The following is a 23,255-nucleotide window of genomic DNA, read 5'->3' on the forward strand; positions in this document are numbered from 1 at the left end:
AGTGAGCTGCTGGTATCTTGTATTTTGTGCTTGGCACACCGATGGTGGAGCTCGTTGTTCTAGACTATAGATAGTGAGCTGCTGGTATCTTGTATTTTGTGCTTGGCACACCGATGGTTGAGCTCGTTGTTCTAGACTATAGATAGTGAGCTGCTGGTATCTGAGCACAAAGGCAGCAGTAGAAACAACGCCATTTGAAATGATGATTGCACGAGGACGAAATGTCACAATACATCTATATCGTTTACAATTTGTCTCAGATTAGAGTTTCAACAGATGCCGCACGTGTGGCAGTTTAGCAGCAGCATGGCATGATGTTGGAATGGTTGGGTATTCCTTACCACAGGACAGCAGCGGTGGTGGGCACTGGTGGCACACCCTGCTTCTGGTTAAAAATGGCAATTTATAGACAAATATAGGTAGCCTATATATATATGTCTCATTTCGAATGACAGAGGAATGCAACGTTGAGAGAGCTATGAAACGGAATTGTCACAATTAAACTGACATGAAATGCTGCGCACCACCACCACCACCGACTCCGTTTTATGCTATAATAATTAGACCAAAATGCCTGTGTTTTACAGCAACACGCCCTGCTGTGGATTGCATTAAATAAAATAAAAAAGCTCGCGGTCTCCAGTCCACGATGTAACGGATTAACACGCAGTTGTTGAAGCTCATGTTCAACGGCATGCATCGATGAGACAGATTAAACACACAGCTGTGACTGATCAACTGAACTGCGGCGCTTTGATCAACATTAATGTCAACACGTCGCTCGTAGAAAAGACGGTGATTTCATTCGGTTGTAAGCAGACATAATTAAGGCATACATTTTTGCCATAAACCAGCATGGACGCTTTAGACATGTGGGCCACAGTGGTGATGATGATGAGCATTACTGGCACACACGCACGCTCCTGATGCTGCCTGGGCAGTGCATGGGCACGGCGCGACGCATGCACTTGCACTGCCAACGATCAGACAGTGTTTTATTCTATTTTTTGTATCAATCCACTATACAATTTAGGCTACAAACAATCGTCTTTTTCTTACCTTGAAACACTCGTCCGTCGCAGGGAAATGATGGCAGCCTGGGTGGTTGTTGCTGTATCTCCTCCACAGGTCTGTAACGACAGGCAGCAGAACAACCTGCTGTTAGCGCCGTTCATCTTTATATGCGTCTCTGTCGTGCAGTGGATGGGGGGGGGGGGGGGGGGGGAGGGGGGGGCAGCGTCTATCGGTCGCTAAGCGCCTCTCGGAGTTTCTCTATAGATCCCATAGCCCGAGGAGCCCGACGCTGTTGATAGGCTGGCTGGCTGGTATAGGCTATGGGAAAAGGGAGTTTATTTTATTTCGGCTGTTTCTTTATCTGTGCACTTGGAATAAAAATAGCACACAAGCTCGAGTTTGTAGATAGGCTATTTGTGTTGCTTTTGTTGCTATGTTTTACTGCTAAGACAGGGGGGAAGAAAAAAACAGTCCCAAGTACAGATCGAGCCTCAGAGGTCAAATTCACTAACTCACTGCTTCCCAAACTTTTTCGTGTCAATTAAGGACCCCCAAAATGACACTAATCAGCCCGCGGACCCCCATTTGAAACCATATGCCAGGAACCCCCATAAGAGAAGATTTCTACGGCTCTAGCAGTGATTCTCAACCTGTGGTTGAATTTCAAGGTCCCTCCAGTTTGACCTGCATTAGTCTCTCTCTACGTCGTCCAGTTTGACCTGCATTAGTCTCTCTCTCTCTACATCGTCCAGTTTGACCTGCATTAGTCTCTCTCTCTCTACATCGTCCAGTTTGACCTGCATTAGTCTCTCTCTCTCTACGTCGTCCAGTTTGACCTGCATTAGTCTCTCTCTCTCTACGTCGTCCTCAGACCAGCCCTCCATCGGCGTCTCCAGTCATCTGGGTTCTCCGTACATCTGGCCAGCTCCTTTGTGCTTTCTGCACCAGCATCTTTCTTTAGTACGTCCACATAGGTAGGTGTGGGACGTCCTCTCCATCGATGCCCGTGTGTTGGTTCCCACAGTACAAGCTTTTTGGCCGGGAGTTCTTGGTGTCGGTGGCAGTGGCCAGCTAGTCTCATCCTATCTTCTCTGATACACTAGGTAATGCTCCATACAGACGCTTGTTGGTGATGTGCTCGTCCTGGTTGATGTTCAGTACCACACGTAACATTCTGGTGTAGCTGGACCCGTCCAGGGACTTCTGTAGGGCTTGTGTTAGTGTCCAGCATCCACAGCCATAGAACCCGTCCAGGGACTTCTGTAGGGCTTGTGTTAGTGTCCAGCATTCACAGCCATAGAACCCGTCCAGGGACTTCTGTAGGGCTTGTGTTAGTGTCCAGCATTCACAGCCATAGAGGAGAACAGACTCCACGGTCGCAGAGAAGAAACTGATCTTGATATGTCGGGGGAGGTTGGATTTCCACACACTGGTCTACGGACCCCCATTTAATGTCATTTCTATCTCTGGGACCCCCAATTTAAATATTGAAAAGTCAATGTTAATTTAACTGAGTGTACAAATGGAACCAAATGGACCATTTGTACACTCTCAGAGTTACAGATCCCATAAGGGTCCATTTGGTTCCTAACTATCATTTAGCTGGGGACCCCCTGGAACTCCCTCAAGGACCCCTGGGGGTCCCCACTCGCCGGACATGCAGGTGTTTTGGGTTTGGTCAGCCTAATTAATAGCCAACCAGTCTAAGGGCCCACATGGAAGATCCGGCCCTGCTCTAAGGGCCCACATTCTAGTTTGGTATTCCGAAAAGTTTACTTAAAACCCATTTAGGCCTTTAACGTTCGCTTTGAAAGAATATATATTCAAAGATTTGTGCCGCATTTTTACGATTTTTCAAAAATAGCAGACCTACAAGCTCGTAGCGCGCCACTCGGTGGCGCGCTATGAGCTTGTAGATCTGCTATTTTTCAATAGCTAAAGTATAACATGATGCTTAGTTAAAACACCAAAAGGGGTTCCCGTCCAGAATGGGTTTTAAGTCTACAAAGTATTTAAACATTTTAACCCTTTCCTGCAATCCAATCCAAAGTGGTAGCTGTAGTGTAGGCTATAGGCCTCTAAGCCTTCCCAAAATGACACCAACTGTATGTTGTTGTGATATCGCTGCATAATCATATTGATAACCATGACATGATTGTCTACTACTGTATCAGAGGGACTGACTGTACGTACAGTAGGATAGGGGTTCTCAACGTTTTTGGCCGGGGACCCCCAGAAATGCTTTGGCAATGTCTCGGGACCCCCACCCCGCCCCCCAATATAAATTAACTGCTACAATAACCTTAATAATAGAGACAATACACCATAAATAAATACTGAAACCAGATATAATCATTAGGGAAGGTGTATGCATGTACTATGTGTACTATATGTAAACTCTTCATTTCCACTTTCCAGCCATTCAGTTGCAAAACAAAAAAGAAAAGTTTTTTCTTTCTTTTTTTATAATTTGGGGACCCCCCAAAATAATTTGGCGACCCCCCGGGGGGTCGCGACCCACGGGTTGAGAACCCCTGCAGTAGGATATGAGATGCAAACGTGTTTATTGGTCATTTAAAATAAAATGTACTCAGTTTTCAGTTTTTCTGTTGACCAAAAGGGAGTATTGGCAGAAGCTTATAATGGCCTTGGTTTGAACATACAATGAAACAAAAAACAAAACAAAAAACAAGACAAAACTAAACTAAACAAACATAACAAAACAAAAGAAAATAATGATAATAATAATATCTTATTTTAATAACAATAACAATAGTATCATTATTTTCTTTTGTTATTTTCCCTTTTTGTCTTGTTTTGTTTTGTTACGTTTGTTTTGTTATGTTTGTTTTGTTATGTTTGTTCCTGCGCATTCTGTTCTCATCATGGTTTCCATAATCTACTAGGGACGTCATAGATCTACTGTCTACTGTGTGAAGGAGATGCATAAGAGCTATATATATCCCATTATAATGTATATTTACTTTATTATCAATGTTGAAGATTTGATTGTACTGACAGTACTACTGTGGAGCTAGTTATCAGTAGTAGACGGATCATGAGTTGTTTTGTGTTGTATTGTTGTGTTGGATGAATGTTGGATGTGAATGTATGTAATAATATGGAAGAAATGTTTTAATGATGATATGTTTAAGACCCCAGGAAGAATAGCTGCTGTGACTCACAGTAAGCTAATGGGGATCTAATAAATAAATACAAAAAATCAAATCCTCCTACTGTGTGTGATAAACTTCAGAATGTGACTGGTCTTTGGCTTGTGCCGTGCCCAACGAGAGGCCCACCCATCCCCAGCAGCTCAGCCAGTTGTGCCGTGCCCAACGAGGCCCACCCATCCCCAGCAGCTCAGCCAGTGGTGCCGTGCCCAACAAGGGCCACCCATCCCCAGCAGCTCAGCCAGTGGTGCCGTGCCCAACGAGAGGCCCACCCATCCCCAGCAGCTCAGCCAGTGGTGCCGTGCCCAACAAGGGCCACCCATCCCCAGCAGCTCAGCCAGTGGTGCCGTGCCCAACGAGAGGCCCACCCATCCCCAGCAGCTCAGCCAGTGGTGCCGTGCCCCTTGAGAGGCCCACCCATCCCCAGCAGCTCAGCCAGTGGTGCCGTGCCCCACGAGAGGCCCACCCATCCCCAGCAGCTCAGCCAGTGGTGCCGTGCCCCACGAGAGGCCCACCCATCCCCAGCAGCTCAGCCAGTGGTGCCGTGCCCAACGAGAGGCCCACCCATCCCCAGCAGCTCAGCCAGTTGTGCCGTGCCCAACGAGGCCCACCCATCCCCAGCAGCTCAGCCAGTGGTGCCGTGCCCCTTGAGAGGCCCACCCATCCCCAGCAGCTCAGCCAGTTGTGCCGTGCCCAACGAGAGGCCCACCCATCCCCAGCAGCTCAGCCAGTGGCGCCGTGCCCCACGAGAGGCCCACCCATCCCCAGCAGCTCAGCCAGTTGTGCCGTGCCCCACGAGAGGCCCACCCATCCCCAGCAGCTCAGCCAGTGGCGCCGTGCCCCACGAGAGGCCCACCCATCCCCAGCAGCTCAGCCAGTGGTGCCGTGCCCCACGAGAGGCCCACCCATCCCCAGCAGCTCAGCCAGTTGTGCCGTGCCCCACGAGAGGCCCACCCATCCCCAGCAGCTCAGCCAGTGGTGCCGTGCCCCACGAGAGGCCCACCCATCCCCAGCAGCTCAGCCAGTGGTGCCGTGCCCCACGAGAGGCCCACCCATCCCCAGCAGCTCAGCCAGTGGTGCCGTGCCCCACGAGAGGCCCACCCATCCCCAGCAGCTCAGCCAGTTGTGCCGTGCCCCACGAGAGGCCCACCCATCCCCAGCAGCTCAGCCCCTATGTTCTTCTACGCCAGGTGATCTTAAGCCCTAACCACACCAAAGGGTCACCATGCAACTCCTTGGGTCCAAACAAGGAGTTAACGCTAAAACCGTCTCAAACCTTTTTGGGCCATTGAATTCCATGCGTTGAATCACTAGGGTCAACGTGGGTCAACGTGGGTCAACGTGCAACAAGACATATCACACCGCAGGGACAACGCTAAAACCATCTCAACCCTTTGGTGTGGTTTGGGCTTTAGGTCGGCCTCGTTTCCTTTTCCCTATCAGACGTCGGAGACAATATGGTATGTCTTTGGTACACTGAGGATATGACCTGCCTCCATACTTGTCTGACTGTCTTTCGTATTGCACGTTGATCCAGTGAGCCTTCTCTGTGGACACTGTGTGACAAACTGTATATAGTCTATATGGACTATCGAGTCAGTGCCCACAGCAATGAAACGGCTCCAACAAAGCTATAGAAGTGAGAAACAAAACTGCAATAGGCCTACAAGTCAAGCATAGATAGATAGATGTATCAATGCTGTTTACAGCTAGGTTACAGGTAAAGGGTATAAGAAAAAGAAAAAGTAGTGAACAGCAATGAAAGGCAAAAGAAAAACCAGACATCAACAATACAGAGCGACGGTATACAGGAGTAATAGTTAGTTAGTTAGTTGCTGCGAGAGTGAGGTCTAGTCAACACCAACTCAGGATTCCTGGATCGCTGCCCTCCACACTCTCCTCTCCAACATCAGGTTCTTGAGCTCTGCAGTGTTGTCAGCCAAGCTGTCGCGCCGCAGCACGTCTACATTAGGTGGTACGCTTCTTTCCCCTCCTGGCTTTGCCCTGCAGGGTTGGCTCCCATAGGGTCAATTTACCTGCAGGAGTAAAAACAAATAAAGTGTCCATTACAGTATAAGTGCAAAAGCGTGTGAAAGTCCTCACGGTGGGGGGGGGGGGTCATTAGAGGTCAGGGTCTTTGAAAGGTCTATTTATTCCTGCTGCGGCCGGGGGTCTCCTGCTGCGGTCGGGGGTCTCCTGCTGCGGCCGGGGGTCTCCTGCTGCGGTCGGGGGTCTCCTGCTGCGGCCGGGGGTCTCCTGCTGCGGCCGGGGGTCTCCTGCTGCGGCCGGGGGTCTCCTGCTGCGGTCGGGGGTCTCCTGCTGCGGTCGGGGGTCTCATTGTAGATCTTCAAAGCAACCGCCGCCACAAAGGACTTTCCAAAGTGTCTCCCACTTCCGCCCCGGCTCTTACTCAGGTACCAGAGAGGCATACTGTCCCCTAGACTGTACGTACAGTAAGCCAAGGAAGACATAACAGGTTCCCAAGGAATGTTCTATAATTAGACACAATTAACCCATTCTGTACGGGAACCCCTTTTGGTGTTCATTTATGTTATACTTTATCTATTGAAAAAAATAGCAGATCTACAAGCTCGTAGCGCAGCACCGAGGGCCACGCTCAGTGGCCTTGTGGTTAGAGCGGTGTGGCAGCGGTGGCCGAACGGTGGCAGCGGTGGCCGAACGGATAGCGGAGCGGTCTTGATACCGGAAGGTCGCCAGTTCGAATCAGCGGTCCGACACGTTAAAATTACCACCGCTGAAGTGCCCTTGAACAAGGCATTGAACCACTACGATGAAATGTGTTCTATGAGCAAGGCCTGGCTGGAAACAAGTTCTTGAGCTTAGCCCAGATACCCTGGGTAAATATAGTAATCATTTCATTTCATCAGAGTGTCCGCCCTGAAACTGGGAGGTCGGGGTTCGATCCCCGGCCGGGTCATACCAAAGACTGTAAAAATGGGACCCAATGCCTCCCTGCTTGACACTCAGCATCAAAGGGTTGGATTGGGGGTCAAATCTACTAATCAAATGATTCCCGAGCGCGGCACGGCTGCAGCTCACCGCTCCTTGGCTGCAGCTCACCGCTCCAAGAGATATGGGTCAAATGCAGAGAACAAATTTCACTGCGGTAACGTGTGTGACAAATCGTACGACTTTGACTTTGACGCTACGAGCTTGTAAGATCTGCTATTTTAGAAAAATCGTGAAAATGTTACTCTTTTACCTGCTTTTTACTAACATTACAAAGATGCCCAGAACATCGGGATTAACCTGTGTAGTTTATGGCTGCTCCAACAGTAGTGGCAACATTACAAAAAAAAAAAAAAACGGAATGTCAAAATATCCACCGCGGTGGCTGAGACCAGAGCCATATAGTAATGGTTGAGACAAAGCAGTGAAAGGTCCTGAAAGATACATAACGTCAGTCTTACCCAATCTTTCTGTTTTATGAACACAAAGGCTGCTGTACTTTATACCTTATACTAAGCATTTCAAGTATGAAAGTGGGGTATTTATACAACTCAACCCATTGGATGGATACTCCATCCAGAGTGGTGATATTTGAGGGGACATTGATTAATGGGTAATCTAGCACGGAAAATATATATGTGTATGTGTATATAATGCATGGAGGTGTGACTTTGTAGTCCATGCAGGAAGGAAGTGAGACCACATTTTCATTTGGTCATGAACATGGCATCATGAGTCAGGACTAAAATAATACAAAAAGAAGAAGAAAAAAAACATATTACACAAATATAAAGTTTAAAAACACCCAGGAAAGTGTTTCTTGTGTCCTAAAAAATCATTCAAATAAGCTCTGGTTGCAAAAGGGGTGAAGTGGCCCTTAATGTCCAGACTGGACATATCAAAACAGGGCAAAGGAAATGGGGTAGAGACGGCCGCTTGGGAAGAGGAATGTTCCCAGTTCGATCCCGGGCTCCCCCAGCCCAGAGTTAAGGTCGCATTCACACCAGCATGCTATACTGAGATTAAAACCAATCCTGCATATTGTCGGAAAGTGCGCTGCGTTTGGCAGGTGTGAAGGCTCAATGGAATCCTGATCCGCATCAAAAGAAGTGCATTCTACGCCACAAACGGGGGTTTCACTTCGCTTCACAGCGCAGCAGAGTGTGGTTCACCGCAGATGTGAACGCAATCGCATTAAATATAGGTGACTTTGCCATTGTGGGATGAAGAAGTTGGTATTTTGCACACGATCAAGAACCCAGACAACACACTGCATCCACGTAACCCTCACTTTACGTCCTAAACTATTACTCAAAGTATATAATTTGAACACCATATAGATCACTGTATAGTTTATGAAGAATTGAACACATTGATAACGCTCCCTGAGGTTCCCTGCTGCGGTTTGACACTGCCAGTGTGAAGGCAAACACAGAGAATAAATATACCGTATGCAAGAATGATGCAACTTCTCCGCCATTCACACCGAGTCTACCAAAGTAAAGGTGTGAATGCGACCTTAGTCGTGTCCTTGAGCAAGACGCTGAACCCCTAATTGCTCCCGATGAGCATGTTTCCTTTGCCATCGGTGTATGAATGAATGTGTGTGAATGGCCTGGGTGAATGTAATGCACAATCTATAAGTAAAGCGCTTTGGATAAAGGCGCTATCAATGCATCATTTACCATTCACAGTGTCCGTGATTGTTGTTGTATTAACAACACCACAACTGCATGAGCTGGCATAGTTTCTTAAAGTGTGGTTTTAGTCAAGCAGTGGTTCTCAAATCAGGGTTCGTGGGTGATGTGATATTCAAGACATGTTTAGACATGTTATTTTATGTGCAACTTACGCCACCTGTTGGACAAATACAAATAGGCAGTGCATTCATTCAGTCTCACCCCCTTTTTGAAACTAGCTCCTTGCCACTTGCCCTACACACTTCCACTTGGTTTGAGCATAGATATATAAATCATAGAGACGGCACTGGATGGGATGGGAATCCCAGGGCCATCTCTATTATTTATATATCTATGCTCAAACCAAGTGGAAGTGTGTAGGGCGAGTGGCGAGGAGCTAGTTTCAAAAAGGGCCTCAGGCAGTATGCAGCCTGCAGTGCACTCGCTGTGACCAGTCGAGTTCATTTTGGGCGGGAACCCCTTTTGGTGTTAGCATTATGATATGCTTTAGCTATTGAAAAATAGCAGATCTACAAGCTCATAGCGCGCCACCGAGTGACGCGGTACGAGCTTGTAGGTCTGCTATTTTTTGAAAAATCAAAGAACGACTGACATAGAAACATAGCTTTTTCAGAAAACTGTCAGGATGTAGAAGACATTTTTAGAATCTGATCTCAGGTCAAAATGGGTAATAAAGCCTATTGAACAGTCTAGTTGTATGCTTTCTGAGTACAGCAACAATACAAACATTACATGAGGAGGTTCCAGGAGGTCCCCAATTATACAGCATCATCACTTTGAGCACTTTAACCCAATGCATCAGCTATTTTTGTTCTGATTGTAATTGTTGCTATAGTATAGACTATACAGTTTGTTTAGGCCTCATTCACACGTACCAAACACCAATCAAGCAAATGTTTGGTCGTTTTTTGGGGCCACCACCACAATGCTTTTCCAATGGGAGTCACATGGTTTGACCAAACATTTTTGTTTGATGAAGGGGGAGGGGCAGAACACCACCAGCAATCAGCAATCAAACACAAATGTTTGATCAAACCATGTGACTCCCATTGGAAAAGCATTGTGGTGGCCCAAAAAAACGAACAAACATTGCTTGATTGGTGTTTGGTACGTGTGAATGAGGCCTCAGTGTCTCAGGGGCGATTCACACTATGGTCCCGGGTGCGCACTCGGGACCACTTGGCAGATGTTGTGGTAGTGTGAATGATGCGTACCGTTCCCGGGAGCGGATCGCCCAACCGTCCCCGAGACCGCATGGGGGGCGGGTCTCTGGACCGTTGAAGTGTATTCAGATACGGATCGTTCCAATGTGAATGCATGCGTACCTAAAGAAAGAAGTGGACTGTTTTTTTAGAACATGACATGATCTCTAGTCGACCAGCCAAGCGTCCAAAAAAAAACACACAGACGCTGCACGACGCGTAACACCAGCTCATTTCTCAACGCCGCCCGTCTCCTGTTGAATCTGCGTATACGCGCAGCACCGCAGTACGCGCTGATCTTATTCTGCGGACTACACGTGGCTCTTTGGCTTTGCTTGGCATAGTTTCCAAAGTAAAACAAAATTATAATAATGCTAAAGTAGAATCCATAGCAAACTAATATCAAACACGACACTGGAGCACAGAACTGACTGACACAGTGAATAGCAGGCAGGCTGACAGTGAAGTAGTATAACGGCAAAGAGCCAAAAGAGGCAATGCAATGCAGTGTGTCTGGATTTATTGGAGACAATGTCGCAGAGTTGATGGTCAGTGTCCGTGTGCACCAGCCATCAAGCACACCGCCATCTGGAGGATCAAAGTGTGTTATGCAAGTGTACCCGGGTGCGCTGTTGAATCCCGGGCAATGTGAATCATGGCCATCGGGGACCAGGCAACCGTATTCGGAAACGGTTCCAATGAAACGGATTCAGTCCCTCTCAGTATGAATTGCCTATCAAATCCAATCCAATCTAATCCCCTTTCCCCCTCACTGTATGTTAGTTTTTGTACCTCCTTTATGATGATTTCCTATTTTTGGCTATATAGAAGAGTATATTAGTAGGCTATGTCTCTAAATGTTTTGATGAATTGAAAATGGTGGGCCTTATTGTAAACAAGAGTAATGCTTTATGGTGTCGTCCACTCACAGTTAACAGTTTTTGTATTGAGTTATTGTACTTGAAATGTACGGTAATTCTGCAAACTGTTAATCAATCAATCAATCAATCAATCAATCAATCCACTTTATGTATAGTCCGGCAGCCGGGGATGTTGAGTGGGAAATTTGGTATAAGCCTATAGTTGTATTTTTTGTTTAGTTCTTTTTATTTTATTTTATTTTTGTGTCCTAACATATTGTCTAGGGCCTATACTATATAGCCTACATACATTCATGACTCCACTTGCTGATCGGCTGTTGCTATCGAGCAATTTGTTTTATAGGGGTTTATATGTGACCCTACCATTAACATCCTATATAAGGCAAGAATGTCAAAATTTCACCATGCTTTAAGTAGCATGTGACATGTCAAACTAGGGGGTTTTCATGGTTCTGAATCCATTCCAAGCATTCCAGTAGCCTATAGGCTATAGACACTATTTCAGGCCAAAAAAACTAAAACATAATTAAATAAATAAATAAAAACTATATACCAAATGTCCCACTTTAAACTGTTATAATAGTCCGGCTGCCGAACTATTACAACAGCAAGATCACACAGTGGAAAAAACAGTCCCTTCCAGAACTATTTAAATTAATAAAATAATACAGTAGTCTATCAGGATACAAACCGAACTACGAAAAAACTGAAGTAATGCCACTAAACAGTCACACCCACCATAACACCCATCACCTGTTATCTGCATTCAAATGGCAACCACACAGATTAAAATACTTGGGCATCACGTCACAGGGGACCTAGATAAAGACTATCAACCACACAGATTAAAATACTTGGGCATCACGTCACAGGGGACCTAGATAAAGACTATCAACCACACAGATTAAAATACTTGGGCATCACGTCACAGGGGACCTAGATAAAGACTATCAACCACACAGATTAAAATACTTGGGCATCACGTCACAGGGGACCTAGATAAAGACTATCAACCACACAGATTAAAATACTTGGGCATCACGTCACAGGGGACCTAGATAAAGACTAGATAAAGACCTAGATAAATACTTGGGCATCACGTCACAGGGGACCTAGATAAAGACTAGATAAAGACCTAGATAAATACTTGGGCATCACGTCACAGGGGACCTAGATAAAGACTATCAAGTTAATTACATGCCGTTGATGGAGAAGGTTAAAAGTGACCTACAAAAATGGAAGAACTTACCCATATCATTAATTGAAGAACTTACCCATATCATTAATTGAAGAACTTACCCATATCATTAATTGAAGAACTTACCCATATCATTAATTGAAGAACTTACCCATATCATTAATTGAAGAACTTACCCATATCATTAATTGAAGAACTTACCCATATCATTAATTGAAGAACTTACCCATATCATTAATTGGAAGAGTAAATATATAATCAAAATGAATGTCTTGCCGAAGTTCATGTATTTTTTTCAATCAATCCCTTTAAAATGTCCCCCCAAAATGTGTATAGACATAAACAGAACCATCTGTGTGGCAGCGGTGGCCGAACGGATTGCGGAGCGGTCTTGATACCGGAAGGTCGCCAGTTCGAATCAGCGGTCCGACACGTTAAAATTACCACCGCTGAAGTGCCCTTGAACAAGGCATTGAACCACTACGATGAAATGTTCTATGAGCAGGGCCTGGCTGGAAACAAGTTCTTGAGCTTAGCCCAGATACCCTGGGTAAATATAGTAATCATTTCATTTCATGTCATCTCACGGTTCTTATGGGCGGAGAAAAAAATAAGAGTGAAAATATCAACATCACAATCTCAAAAGGAGGACTAAATCGACCTAATTTCAAACTGTACTATCTGGCATCACAATTACGAACTGTGTGGACCTGGCTTCAAAGAGACAACACTGTGTGGACCTGGCTTCAAAGAGACAACACTGTGTGGACCTGGCTTCAAAGAGACAACACTGTGTGGACCTGGCTTCAAAGAGACAAAACTGTGTGGACCTGGCTTCAAAGAGACAACACTGTGTGGACCTGGCTTCTAAGAGACAACATAAAACCAGCCTGGGTAAATATAGAACAACAAATGGTCAAACCAACTACATTGAGCTCAATTCCATTCATAGGATCATTACAAAACTTGCATAAGATCACAAAAAAATCTAATCATCTGCTACACATTTGAGTGTTGGCAGGAAAGTCACAAGTTGCTAGGACTCCGACCTATCTTATATAAACACACAGCACTATGGATTGACCCTCTAGTACCAGAAAATATAAGATGGAATTATTGCAAACTGGAAAGAAAAAGGAGTCACAGAACTAGGTGATCTTTGCAATAAAGAGATATTTGCGGACTTTACTTTCATAAAAAAACGGTATCAGTTACCCGGAACACATTTTAAAAAAAAAATTTTTTACAAATAAGGAGCTGGGTGAAGGCCAACACGGATAAGAATTTTCCTACCATTAAAGAAACCCCCATAGAAACCCCCATAGAAAAGGCTATATGGAATGCAAAAACACAAAAAGGATTAATTTCACTTGTTTAATCTGTATCCTGATTCCTGACCTCCTGAGTTCTCTGTCCTCTGTCAGTAAAAATGGCATCCTGATTCCTGACCTGAAAATGTATTTTCTGTTTAATAAAGAGCTGGAGATTTTTAATTGGACAACAGCACAGTGCATAATATTAAATTAACATTACATAATAAAAAACGTAGAGTAAATACACCAGATTTAGCAAGATTGCTCATTTCCACCCGGTTACTGAACAAATACTGAGTACAATCGGAATATAGTCAACACTTATTATAACCAAAGACCATCACTTACCCTGCCCTTAACGGATTCAGGACGGGAACCCCTTTTGGTGTTTTAAGCATTATGTTATACTTTAGCTATTGAAAAATAGCAGATCTACAAGCACAGAGTGCCGCGGAACAACATATGTTCAGATGGGGGTCCGCGGCCAAATACAGATAATTCTGGGGGTCCTTGACATGAAATAGTTTGAGAACCACTGATATAGAAACATTGTTGTTTTTTCTCCAGAGAACTGTCTGATTTAGAAGACATTTAGGCCTGCAGCCCTGTAACTACCACCCCACTGCCTTACCGGAGGACTGTGAGATCAGATATAACACACCGCCTGGTCCTGACCTGCACATGGTTTAGTTTATGCAGTGTACTGTATTTTGAATGTCTAAAAGTTAAAGTGCCACTGCACTGCACACCAGTAGTCCAGTACCAACCTTTCCCCACAAGAGGGCACTGCATGATCATTATTGTTTACTAGGCCTACTTCTTCCCCAAAAAGAGATGATGCCACTCATGCCACAGATCATTCATTAATTCGTCCGTCCGTCCTTTCCTTCATTCCTTCATTCCTTCTCCTACTCGTACTTTCTTTCAGTGCATACAAACAAAACAAATATATTTATGATTATGAAACTGGTCTTGAATGGAACTTTAAACCTGACGGGGCGCTATTCTACCTATCCTATTTCTTTGGAAACGAAACTTTCAATATAGCACCGCCTCTCGAAACTTTACCTTCAAATATAGCGTCTTGTCCCGCGATCCTTCTTTCTGTCAGGTCCAGGAAACCGACGGAGGAGCATATTAATGGCGTGTCTTAATTCGTACACCGAGGATCTGACCTGCTCCATTTGTCTGTCTTTGTTCGATGATCCAGTGAGCCTCCCCTGTGGACACTCTTTCTGTAGGCAGTGTGTGACAAACTGTCTGTCTACTTCCAGCCACCAGTGCCCACAGTGCAATGAGACGGTTCCAACAGAGGAGAAACACCTCCCGAGTACCAACCACATTCTGAAGAGCCTGGTCGAGAAAGCTAAAGATGCGGCGAAGATGAAAATAGGACATGAGAAATTGCAGGTAAATAATTTATAAATTATTAATCTGTGGTTGTTGTTGTTGGTGGTGCCTTGTTCAGACTGGCAGACAAAATGTGATTTAATCTATCCATTTTGGAGTTTGGGTTTGGTTTTAATTGTAGGCTATAATGTAAACTAGGCCTAGTCTCTGGACATGAATTCGACTTTCAAATCTTTGTAAAAGGGTCATTCCTATTAACCGCTGTGAAGTTATAGTTTCAGTTTGGATATTCTTGCGTTGTTAAATCAAACGGGCAGTGCCAGTTCTAGGACTCAGGTGGCCCTATGCAAGATTAGAATGCTAGCACTTTTTTTTTTTTTAAGATTGTATTGTCAAAGTCATGTGACCAAAAAGTTATAGAAAGCATAAAGAATAGGCTACCTTAAAAAAGTCTGTGCAGCATGTAGGAATTACTGACATTTTGAATACAGATTGTGTTGTCAAAGTCATGTGACCAAAAAGTTATTGAATTCTTTAGCTTTCGGAAATTCCAAAATAAGGGGTGTGCATCGTGTAGGCATGGCCAAAGAACATTGTATCTTGGTGTGTCCAGGTGGTTTTGTCTAGGAGATTAAAAAAAAAAAATTGATTGACGGCCCTACAATTTTCGAATATCCAACTGGGTGAATATCCAACCTGAAACTAACTTCACCGCTGTTCATTACTAGTATTCAATGCCATGTGTGTCCCCAGGTCATAATACAGCTCATCTTGTGTAAAATATGCAAAACACTAATTCCAAAAAGTTTATTTTATAGGCTTAAAGCTTTTCTACTATAGCAAAAGATTATTTGTACATTTTTATTTGAGTAGAGGTATGCAAAAATGCATCATGTTTATTCAGCTTCAGTTACTAATATAACTACTATATAAAAAAAATATATAACTAATTAAAAATCTAAATGTCTAATTATTATTATATAGTAGGCCTATAGTAATAATCTTCTCACCAAATGTTATTAATTGTGATACATGTATTTTTAATGCTTAAAATCTTTGAATCAATGTTTGTTCCTGACTTTACTGGCCCCCCTGTTACGCAAATCCACCTGTAAATGTCTATTTCTCTAGCCACATGACTTCAGAAAGTAGGATATATTTTTGATAGGAAACCCTATAGGCCTACCAGAAGATAGGAAACCCTATAGGCCTACCAGAAGATAGGAAACCATATAGGCTTACCAGAAGATAGGAAACCCTATAGGCCTACCAGAAGAAGTAGTATCACTATTTAACCCATTCTGAACGGGAACCCCTTTTGGTGTTTTAAGAATTATGTAATAGCAGACCTACAAGCTCATAGTGCGGCACTGAGTGCCGCGCTATGAGCTTGTAGGTCTGCTATTTTTGAAAAATCGTGAAAATGTGGTGCAAATCTGTGAATATATTCTTTCAGAGCAAACGTTTTTAACTCATATCTTTGCTTCTGGGAGGTCCCTGGAACTACATATTTTCAGATGGTGGTCGACGGCCAATTATATATAATTTTTGGGGGTTCTTGACATGAAATATTGAGCACCACTGATATAGAAACAGAAATTTCGATGTCAGGCCTAACTGGGTTAATTTGCCTTTTTTTTTATCAGTTTTAGTTTGCGTTACTGATAACCTAAAGGGGGACAGACCTCCATTCCGAAACACCGCCATCCAGAAACCCCCGCCATTCCGAAACCCGCCGAAACACCGCCATTCCGAAACACCACCATTCCGAAACACCACCATTCCGAAAGGGTGGCATACGCGGTGGCAGTCTATTTTCATGTCAATCAATGGGCGCTCATTCGGCCCGACGGAGCTGTTATTTAATGAGCCCAATACGCGTGCGTCCATAAACTCAACGTGTCTAATGACATAATAATTGACTCGGAAATGGGCCATCATGACATGGACCGTTTGATCTCCAATACTATATTTTTTGTTGATTAATAGAATGAGTTAGTTTATCCTGCTTTAATTATGTTATATATATTCTACAGTACATACATTCTCCACAACTTCACTAAATACAACACCACCGTCCGTGTGGTTAAACCGAGCTCTCCGTGTCTGCCTCCTCCTTATTTGGTCAGCCTGACCCGTGACCACTATTCTATTCAATTGAAAGTAACTTTGCTTATTGTGTGTAAGGTTTAGAATACCTTGAACACGTTGTATTCTAAACTGTACTACTACTGTACTGTACTACTACTGTACTGTACTACTACTAAGGTTTAGAATACCTTGAATACGTTGTATTCTAAACTGGACTACTACTACTGTGCTTTTCTCCGGAGCGCACAGAGCGCACCAACTTACGCAAGTTAAGGCTCTCTCTCTCTCTCTCTCTCTCTCTCTCTCTCTCTCTCTCTCTCTCTCTCTCTCTCTCTCTCTCTCTCTCTCTGTCTGTCTGTCTGTCTGTCTGTCTCTCTCTCTGTCTCTCTCTCTCTCTCTCTCTCTCTCTCTCTCTCTCTCTCTCTCTCTGTCTCTCTCTCTCTCTCTCTCTCTCTCTCTCTCTCTCTCTCTCTCTCTGTCTCTCTCTCTCTCTCTCTCTCTCTCTCTCTCTCTCTCTCTCTCTCTCTCTCTCTCTCTCTGTCTCTGTCTCTCTCTCTCTCTCTGTCTCTCTCTCTCTCTGTCTCTCTGTCTCTCTGTCTCTCTGTCTCTCTCTCTCTCTGTCTCTGTCTCTGTCTCTGTCTCTGTCTCTGTCTCTGTCTCTCTCTCTCTCTCTCTCTCTCTCTCTCTCTCTCTCTCTCTCTCTCTAATAATACTAATAATACTACTACTCTAATAATAATAATAATATAGTCCTCACCTTGGACATTGGCCTATAGCAGCCGTGCGTCATTTCTTGAAAGCGAACAGCACTGCTTTATTTTTTGTCTCCAATTCATTCTGGGCCTTTGGAGAGATCTAGTTCTAACCCAGAATTTACCCAAATCTCAAGCGCAATAGTTCAAAGTTCTCTCTAATTTCACAACGCATCACAGCGCGACAACTTGTGAACTAGGAGATTTAGATATATTCGAATAAACTAGCATTTAGGAACGACTGGAGAAAAAAAACAAGCATCCGTGCGCGACTTGGAGCTCTCCAAATAGCCACATTCAGAAGGCTGTCTTCTCCGTCACCACCAGAAGTATGATGAAACTTTCATCTCATTAATCATTGGCATGCAGGATTGACAGCGTTATTTAGGCTATAATGATCAACTTGTGGGTGATCATTTTATGTATCAAATATTATATTAACTCAAGGCAAGGCTACAGCTTTGAATACAAATGTCGGAACTGGTGTAGAATGGAAAACAAAGCTCCACCTGGCCGGAGCACACAGTCCCGCAACTCTAGGCTACTCACTCACTCACTGGCACTGCTATTAAATGCCTATCTGTCCTATCTGTCCTTAAACAGCGACTATAGATTCAAGTGACAACGAGCGACGGACAAGATGCCAAATGTGTTTGACGGTTTTATTTTATTCATAACTACTGCCATACGTATGTCTCAAAACTAGCTGTCGCCAAGGTAACAGGAATGCCAATATGAAATGAATAGGCCTACATTGAGAAACTATTTCTCGCCAATATGATCAGACGCTATTTATGGTTAGGTGAAAGGTATAGATAGTGCAGTATTTACACAGCCTCGTTTGGGGAGAGAGGGAGGGAGGGAGAGAGGGATAGGAGAGGAGAGGAGAGGAGAGGAGAGGAGAGGAGAGGAGAGAGAGAGAGAGACTGAAATCGGTGTGTGCGCTCCGGAGATTTAACTTTCGGAATGGCGGGGCGAATTTTTCCATGGGGAAACATCGCCATTCCGATATATGGAAGTGAACCTTCGGAATGGCGGTCGTTCGGAATGGCGGTCGTTCGGAATGGCGGTGCGTAACCGTGTTAAAGCATAACATGTCCCCCCCGTTAGGCTTAACCCATTTTGACCTGAGGCCGATTCAAAAAGTGCTTCTACAGTTTTCTGAAAAACCTATGTTTCTATGTCAGTGGGGCTAAACCTTTTTCATGTCAAGGACGCACAGAATTATCTGTATTTGGCTGCAGACCCCCATCTGAAAATATGTTGTTCCAGGGACCCCCCCAGAAGCAAAGATTTGACTTAAAAACTTAAGCTCTGAAAGGATATATATTCAAAGATTTGCGGCACATTTTTCAAATTTTCCAAAAATAGCTACAAGCTCGTAGCTTGTAGATCTGCTATTTTTCAATAGCTAAAGTGTAACATAATGCTTAAAACACCAAAAGGGGTTCCTGTCCTCAATGGGTTTTTAATTATGGAGGAAGTGTATACATTTTGTCCCCACTGTTGCAGTGTAAATGGATATGAAAATAATTTGAATAATTAATTAATCTTGATAAATATGTTTTTCTGACAGCTGAACATGTCCTCTTTCAGAAAAAATAAACCCCTGTGAAAATACATATTTTGTTTTGAAATAGTAGGAATGACCCAACAGTTTTATGCTGACTTGATAAAACCAATCTGGATATATAGTCAAATCTGATTTAGTGAATAATTAAATAATTCCTCTTTTGCCCCCGTACCTGTCTCTCTGTCACAGGAGTGCCTGTGCCTTGAACATGAAGAGAAGCTCAAGTTGTTCTGCGAGACGGACCAGCAGTTGGCGTGTGTCATTTGCAGAGATGGGGAGAAGCATGAGGGACACAAGTTTAAACCCATCAAAGAGGCCGCCGTGTCTTTGAGACGGGAGCTGGAGAAGGGCGTGGAGATCCTCTGTAGTGACGTCCTGGCTATCGAGAGGCAAGCCCAGGAGCAGAGAGAAGAAATCACAACAACCAAAGAGAAGTCTAGTCACCTGATGACTCAAATCAACGCCCAATTTGAAGAGATGTACCAGTTTTTGATTAAGCGAAAGGGTGAAATAAAGAAAGAACTGAAGGAGAAGGAGAGGGAGGCTGTAGAGAAGATGAGTGAGGGGTTGAACGCTATGGAGACGGCCTTGTCAGAGTGTAAAGGGATTGAAGCCAGGGCAAGGGCATGTTTGGAAATGACAGACCCAGAGAAGTTCTTGCGGAGCTGGACTGAAGGCACCAGCACCACAATGCCAGAAAGCCTGTTCAATTCCAGAGCGATGGAGCTTCAGGTGACGTCTTCGTCTCTCTCTCTGGGGCCCTATGAGAGCCACCTGCAGTTCTTTGTCTGGAAAGAGTTGCTACAGATGGTCAATCCCCTTCCAGAGAGACTCACCTTGAAAAGAGATAATGCAGCTCTAAAGCTTTCTCTTAATGGACGCAGTTTGTTTTGGTCTGTTCAAAACAGTCAATTGCAAAATGAGGCGTTTGGAGGTCAATCTGGGGGGTTTCGTTTCGGTCAAGCTAGGGTGTTTAGTTTCGTTCAACCTACTTTTGACACAAAAACATTAAGTGCCAACGAATTCAGTGAAGGTCAACATTATTGGGAAATAGAGGTAGGCAATAGGGCCTTTTGGGAACTAGGGGTAGACAGCCATTTCTTGAGGTATAATGGGCAAAGGTATAGCATCTGCCATGGCAGTGTTGAAAGAGAGCTTGCGTTTACTGGCATACGTCAAAAGATTGGAATTTACCTTAACTGCTCATCCAAACATGTGTGTTTCTATGATGCAGCTAATATGGAGCATGTTGACACTATGACGTCGACACTTATGCCCATGCCGCTGTCGGCTTATTTCAATCTTGGAAACAATGATGGCAGACAGGAGGATCATAACCCCTTGACGGTGTGCTGGTACTGAGCTGCTTTGGTAAAACATTTGCTATCTTGGAACAGGCCAATCAGGGACGTGCACACATAGACTTCAGCCCCTGCCCTTTTACCCGTCTGTAAAACAACTGCCCTTTTACCCGTCTGTAAAACAACTGCCCTCTCCAGACCACGAACGCAGCATTTACTACATGGTGAAAGAAATGCAAATGCCCTCCTCTCCTTTCCTTGCCATGCCGGAAGGAAGGCAGCATTCAGGAGAATTGCTTTTTTTTTGGGAACACAGTATTTTGCGCTGAACAAATTTGTTTAGAAATTGTTTAGAAATTTGTCTCCAATAGCTAAAGAGTGCTGGGTTGTGCCCCGAAAATAGCAGATCTACAAGCTCACAACGTGCCACACTGCGGCGTGTTGTGAGCTTGTAGATCTGCTATTTTCGCTGTTTCTTTTGTCCAAAAGTGCCGTCTTAACGGGATGTCAGCCCCTCTAACTCTCTGCATGTCCCTGATGTAAGAAAATGTCCTAAAAAAGGTGAACCTAGAACTTCCTCTGACATCTCTGCTCGTTACAAAGATGTAAAAAGTAACAAGAAAAGAGTTCTCAAGAATATAAGCAAAGTTAATCAATTTCACTGTATATTAGGACAAGGGTTCTCAACCTGTGGGTTGCAACCCCTCGGGGGGGTCTCGAAATTATTTTGGGGGGGTCCCCAGATGATTATATAAAAAAAGAAAGAAAAAGAAAATAGTAGCTACATAGTACATGGTGCATGCATAAACTTTCCTTAATGATTATATCTGGTTTTAGTATATATTTTCTCTATTATTAAAGTTATTGTAGCAGTCAATTTGTATTGGGGGCGGTGCGGGGCAGGGGTCGCGAGACATGACTAAAGCATTTCCGGGGGTCCATCGGCCAAAAACGTTGAGAACCCCTGTATTAGGATGCTGTCATATTTAGCATTTACTGGGTGTAATGTTTTCTTCAATGGAATCTGTCTATAATCAATTATTAATCACTGGCATTGATATTGTTGCTGTCAAGAGGAAACCTCTTTTTTTTTTTGCATAAATCAGTGCTATTGAACACTCTTTATGTCTGTGTTGTTTTGAAAATATTGAACCAAACAACACTTTGGACAAAACCTCTGAACTCCATTGGATCCTCAAACTGTCTGCTAAAGCAACTAACTCCACCACCTCTCCCCCTCTCATGGAAGTAGTTGACAATATATAAAGTCACAACACCGACTTTGATGAGGCTGTATTGATTTGTTTTCAAAATATACAGTTTTCTTAATTTCCTGAAAAATTTATATTTTTCATTTCCTGAAAAATGAACATTTTGGAGTTAAGTGGTCTCTTCCCGACAGCAGAGATATGCATAACCACCAACAACTGATCCACTGGCTGATCAATTTGTATTATGTTTGTGTTAATGTTATGATTTTAATACAAAGAGGTAGTGGTTACATGACTTCTTGCTAGGTGCTTGGCAGAGGTAATATCTATGACTTATGTCCATATAAAGAAAGAAAATATGGCACACTAGGCTAACATTGTCACCACTTTATGTAATTAATCTAATTATGTGTCCATCTTCGTCAAGAAGTATAACTTTTTCCATCTCCTTTCCTAATTGTATTTTCCATCAGTTATCTGTTTGGTTCTTTTATCATTACCGGTACCTACGTTTATTTTTATTTTATTGTACTTTAAATAGGCTACAAATATTGTTTTATATGAGAATAAATTGTGGCTAAAAGTTGAACAGCATAATTGGCATTGGGGTTGAATAGATTTTTCTTTTTGTATCGTTATTCAAAGCTTTGATAGATCAAAGCAGAGGAATTGAAAATAAATTCATGGAATACATTCTTGGCCTCTACTTTACTGGGAGATTTGGGAGTACTTTTGCTGTGCTCGCCAAGCTAGTGTGGCTCCTTGTGTTATGTTTTGCTGTGCTCGCCAAGCTAGTGTGGCTCCTTGTGTTATGTTTTGCTGTGCTCGCCAAGCTAGTGTGGCTCCTTGTGTTATGTTTTGCTGTGCTCGCCAAGCTAGTGTGGCTCCTTGTGTTATGTTTTGCTGTGCTCGCCAAGCTAGCGTGGCTCCTTATGTTGTGGCGTCAAGTCTTTAATGTTACATTTATAAGAAATTGTTTTTCTGCAATTAGTTTAGTTATAGTTTTCATCATTCTAGTACCTCTTCACTCGGTACACATTGAAATGGTAGCTGATGTAGTTGTTCAATTTAATTAGCTGGACAACTGTTGTCCAGTAACATATTATTAATGTTAATATATAATATAATATAATAATGGTCAGACCACATCTGCTAGTATAAATAGAGTGCCATAAACTTCAAATGCATGAGACGGTCGGCGGTGGCTCAGGGGTAGAGTGGCTGGATGGTAACCACAAGGTTGTTCTCTTCAGCCAGAACATGGACAAAGTGGCTCAGGGGTAGAGTGGCTGGATGGTAACCACAAGGTTGTTCTCTTCAGCCAGAACATGAGACGGTCGGCGGTGGCTCAGGGGTAGAGTGGCTGGATGGTAACCACAAGGTTGTTCTCTTCAGCCAGAACATGGCGGTGGCTCAGGGGTAGAGTGGCTGGATGGTAACCACAAGGTTGTTCTCTTCAGCCAGAACATGGACAAAGTGGCTCAGCTGCCATATATATAGAGCGTCGCAGTCCCGCCCCCTCGAGA

At 43.8% G+C, this 23,255-nt stretch overlaps 1 protein-coding gene across 2 annotated transcripts; it reads left to right on the forward strand.

The window, feature by feature from the left end:
- Positions 1–14,381: 14,381 nt before the first annotated feature.
- LOC306916651 (zinc-binding protein A33-like) lies at positions 14,382–22,409 on the forward strand. Of its 2 annotated transcripts, XR_013789011.1 has the most exons (3): positions 14,382–14,861; positions 19,407–20,903; positions 20,974–22,409. XR_013789011.1 is itself a non-coding variant. In XM_079494626.1 (2 exons), the coding sequence occupies exons 1-2, from the start codon at positions 14,592–14,594 to the stop codon at positions 20,577–20,579; spliced, it is 1,443 nt and encodes a 480-aa protein (XP_079350752.1). In that variant the 5' UTR covers positions 14,382–14,591; the 3' UTR covers positions 20,580–20,950. The 2 variants fall into 2 exon arrangements, 1 of the variants encoding a protein (XP_079350752.1); XM_079494626.1 differs by lacking the exon at positions 20,974–22,409 and having other exon boundaries at positions 19,407–20,950.
- Positions 22,410–23,255: the final 846 nt, after the last annotated feature.

Source organism: Electrona antarctica, assembly GCF_951216825.1.
Source record: "Electrona antarctica genome assembly, chromosome: 2".
NCBI classification, from domain to species: Eukaryota; Metazoa; Chordata; class Actinopteri; order Myctophiformes; family Myctophidae; genus Electrona; species Electrona antarctica.

Bases quoted from the DNA above. Each gene is read 5' to 3' on its own strand.
- LOC306916651 (XM_079494626.1), top strand. From the start codon at position 14,592: ATGGCGTGTCTTAATTCGTACACCGAGGATCTGACCTGCTCCATTTGT. The intron at 14,862-19,406 runs GTAAATAATTTA...TCTCTGTCACAG, and splicing joins TAGGACATGAGAAATTGCAG to GAGTGCCTGTGCCTTGAACA.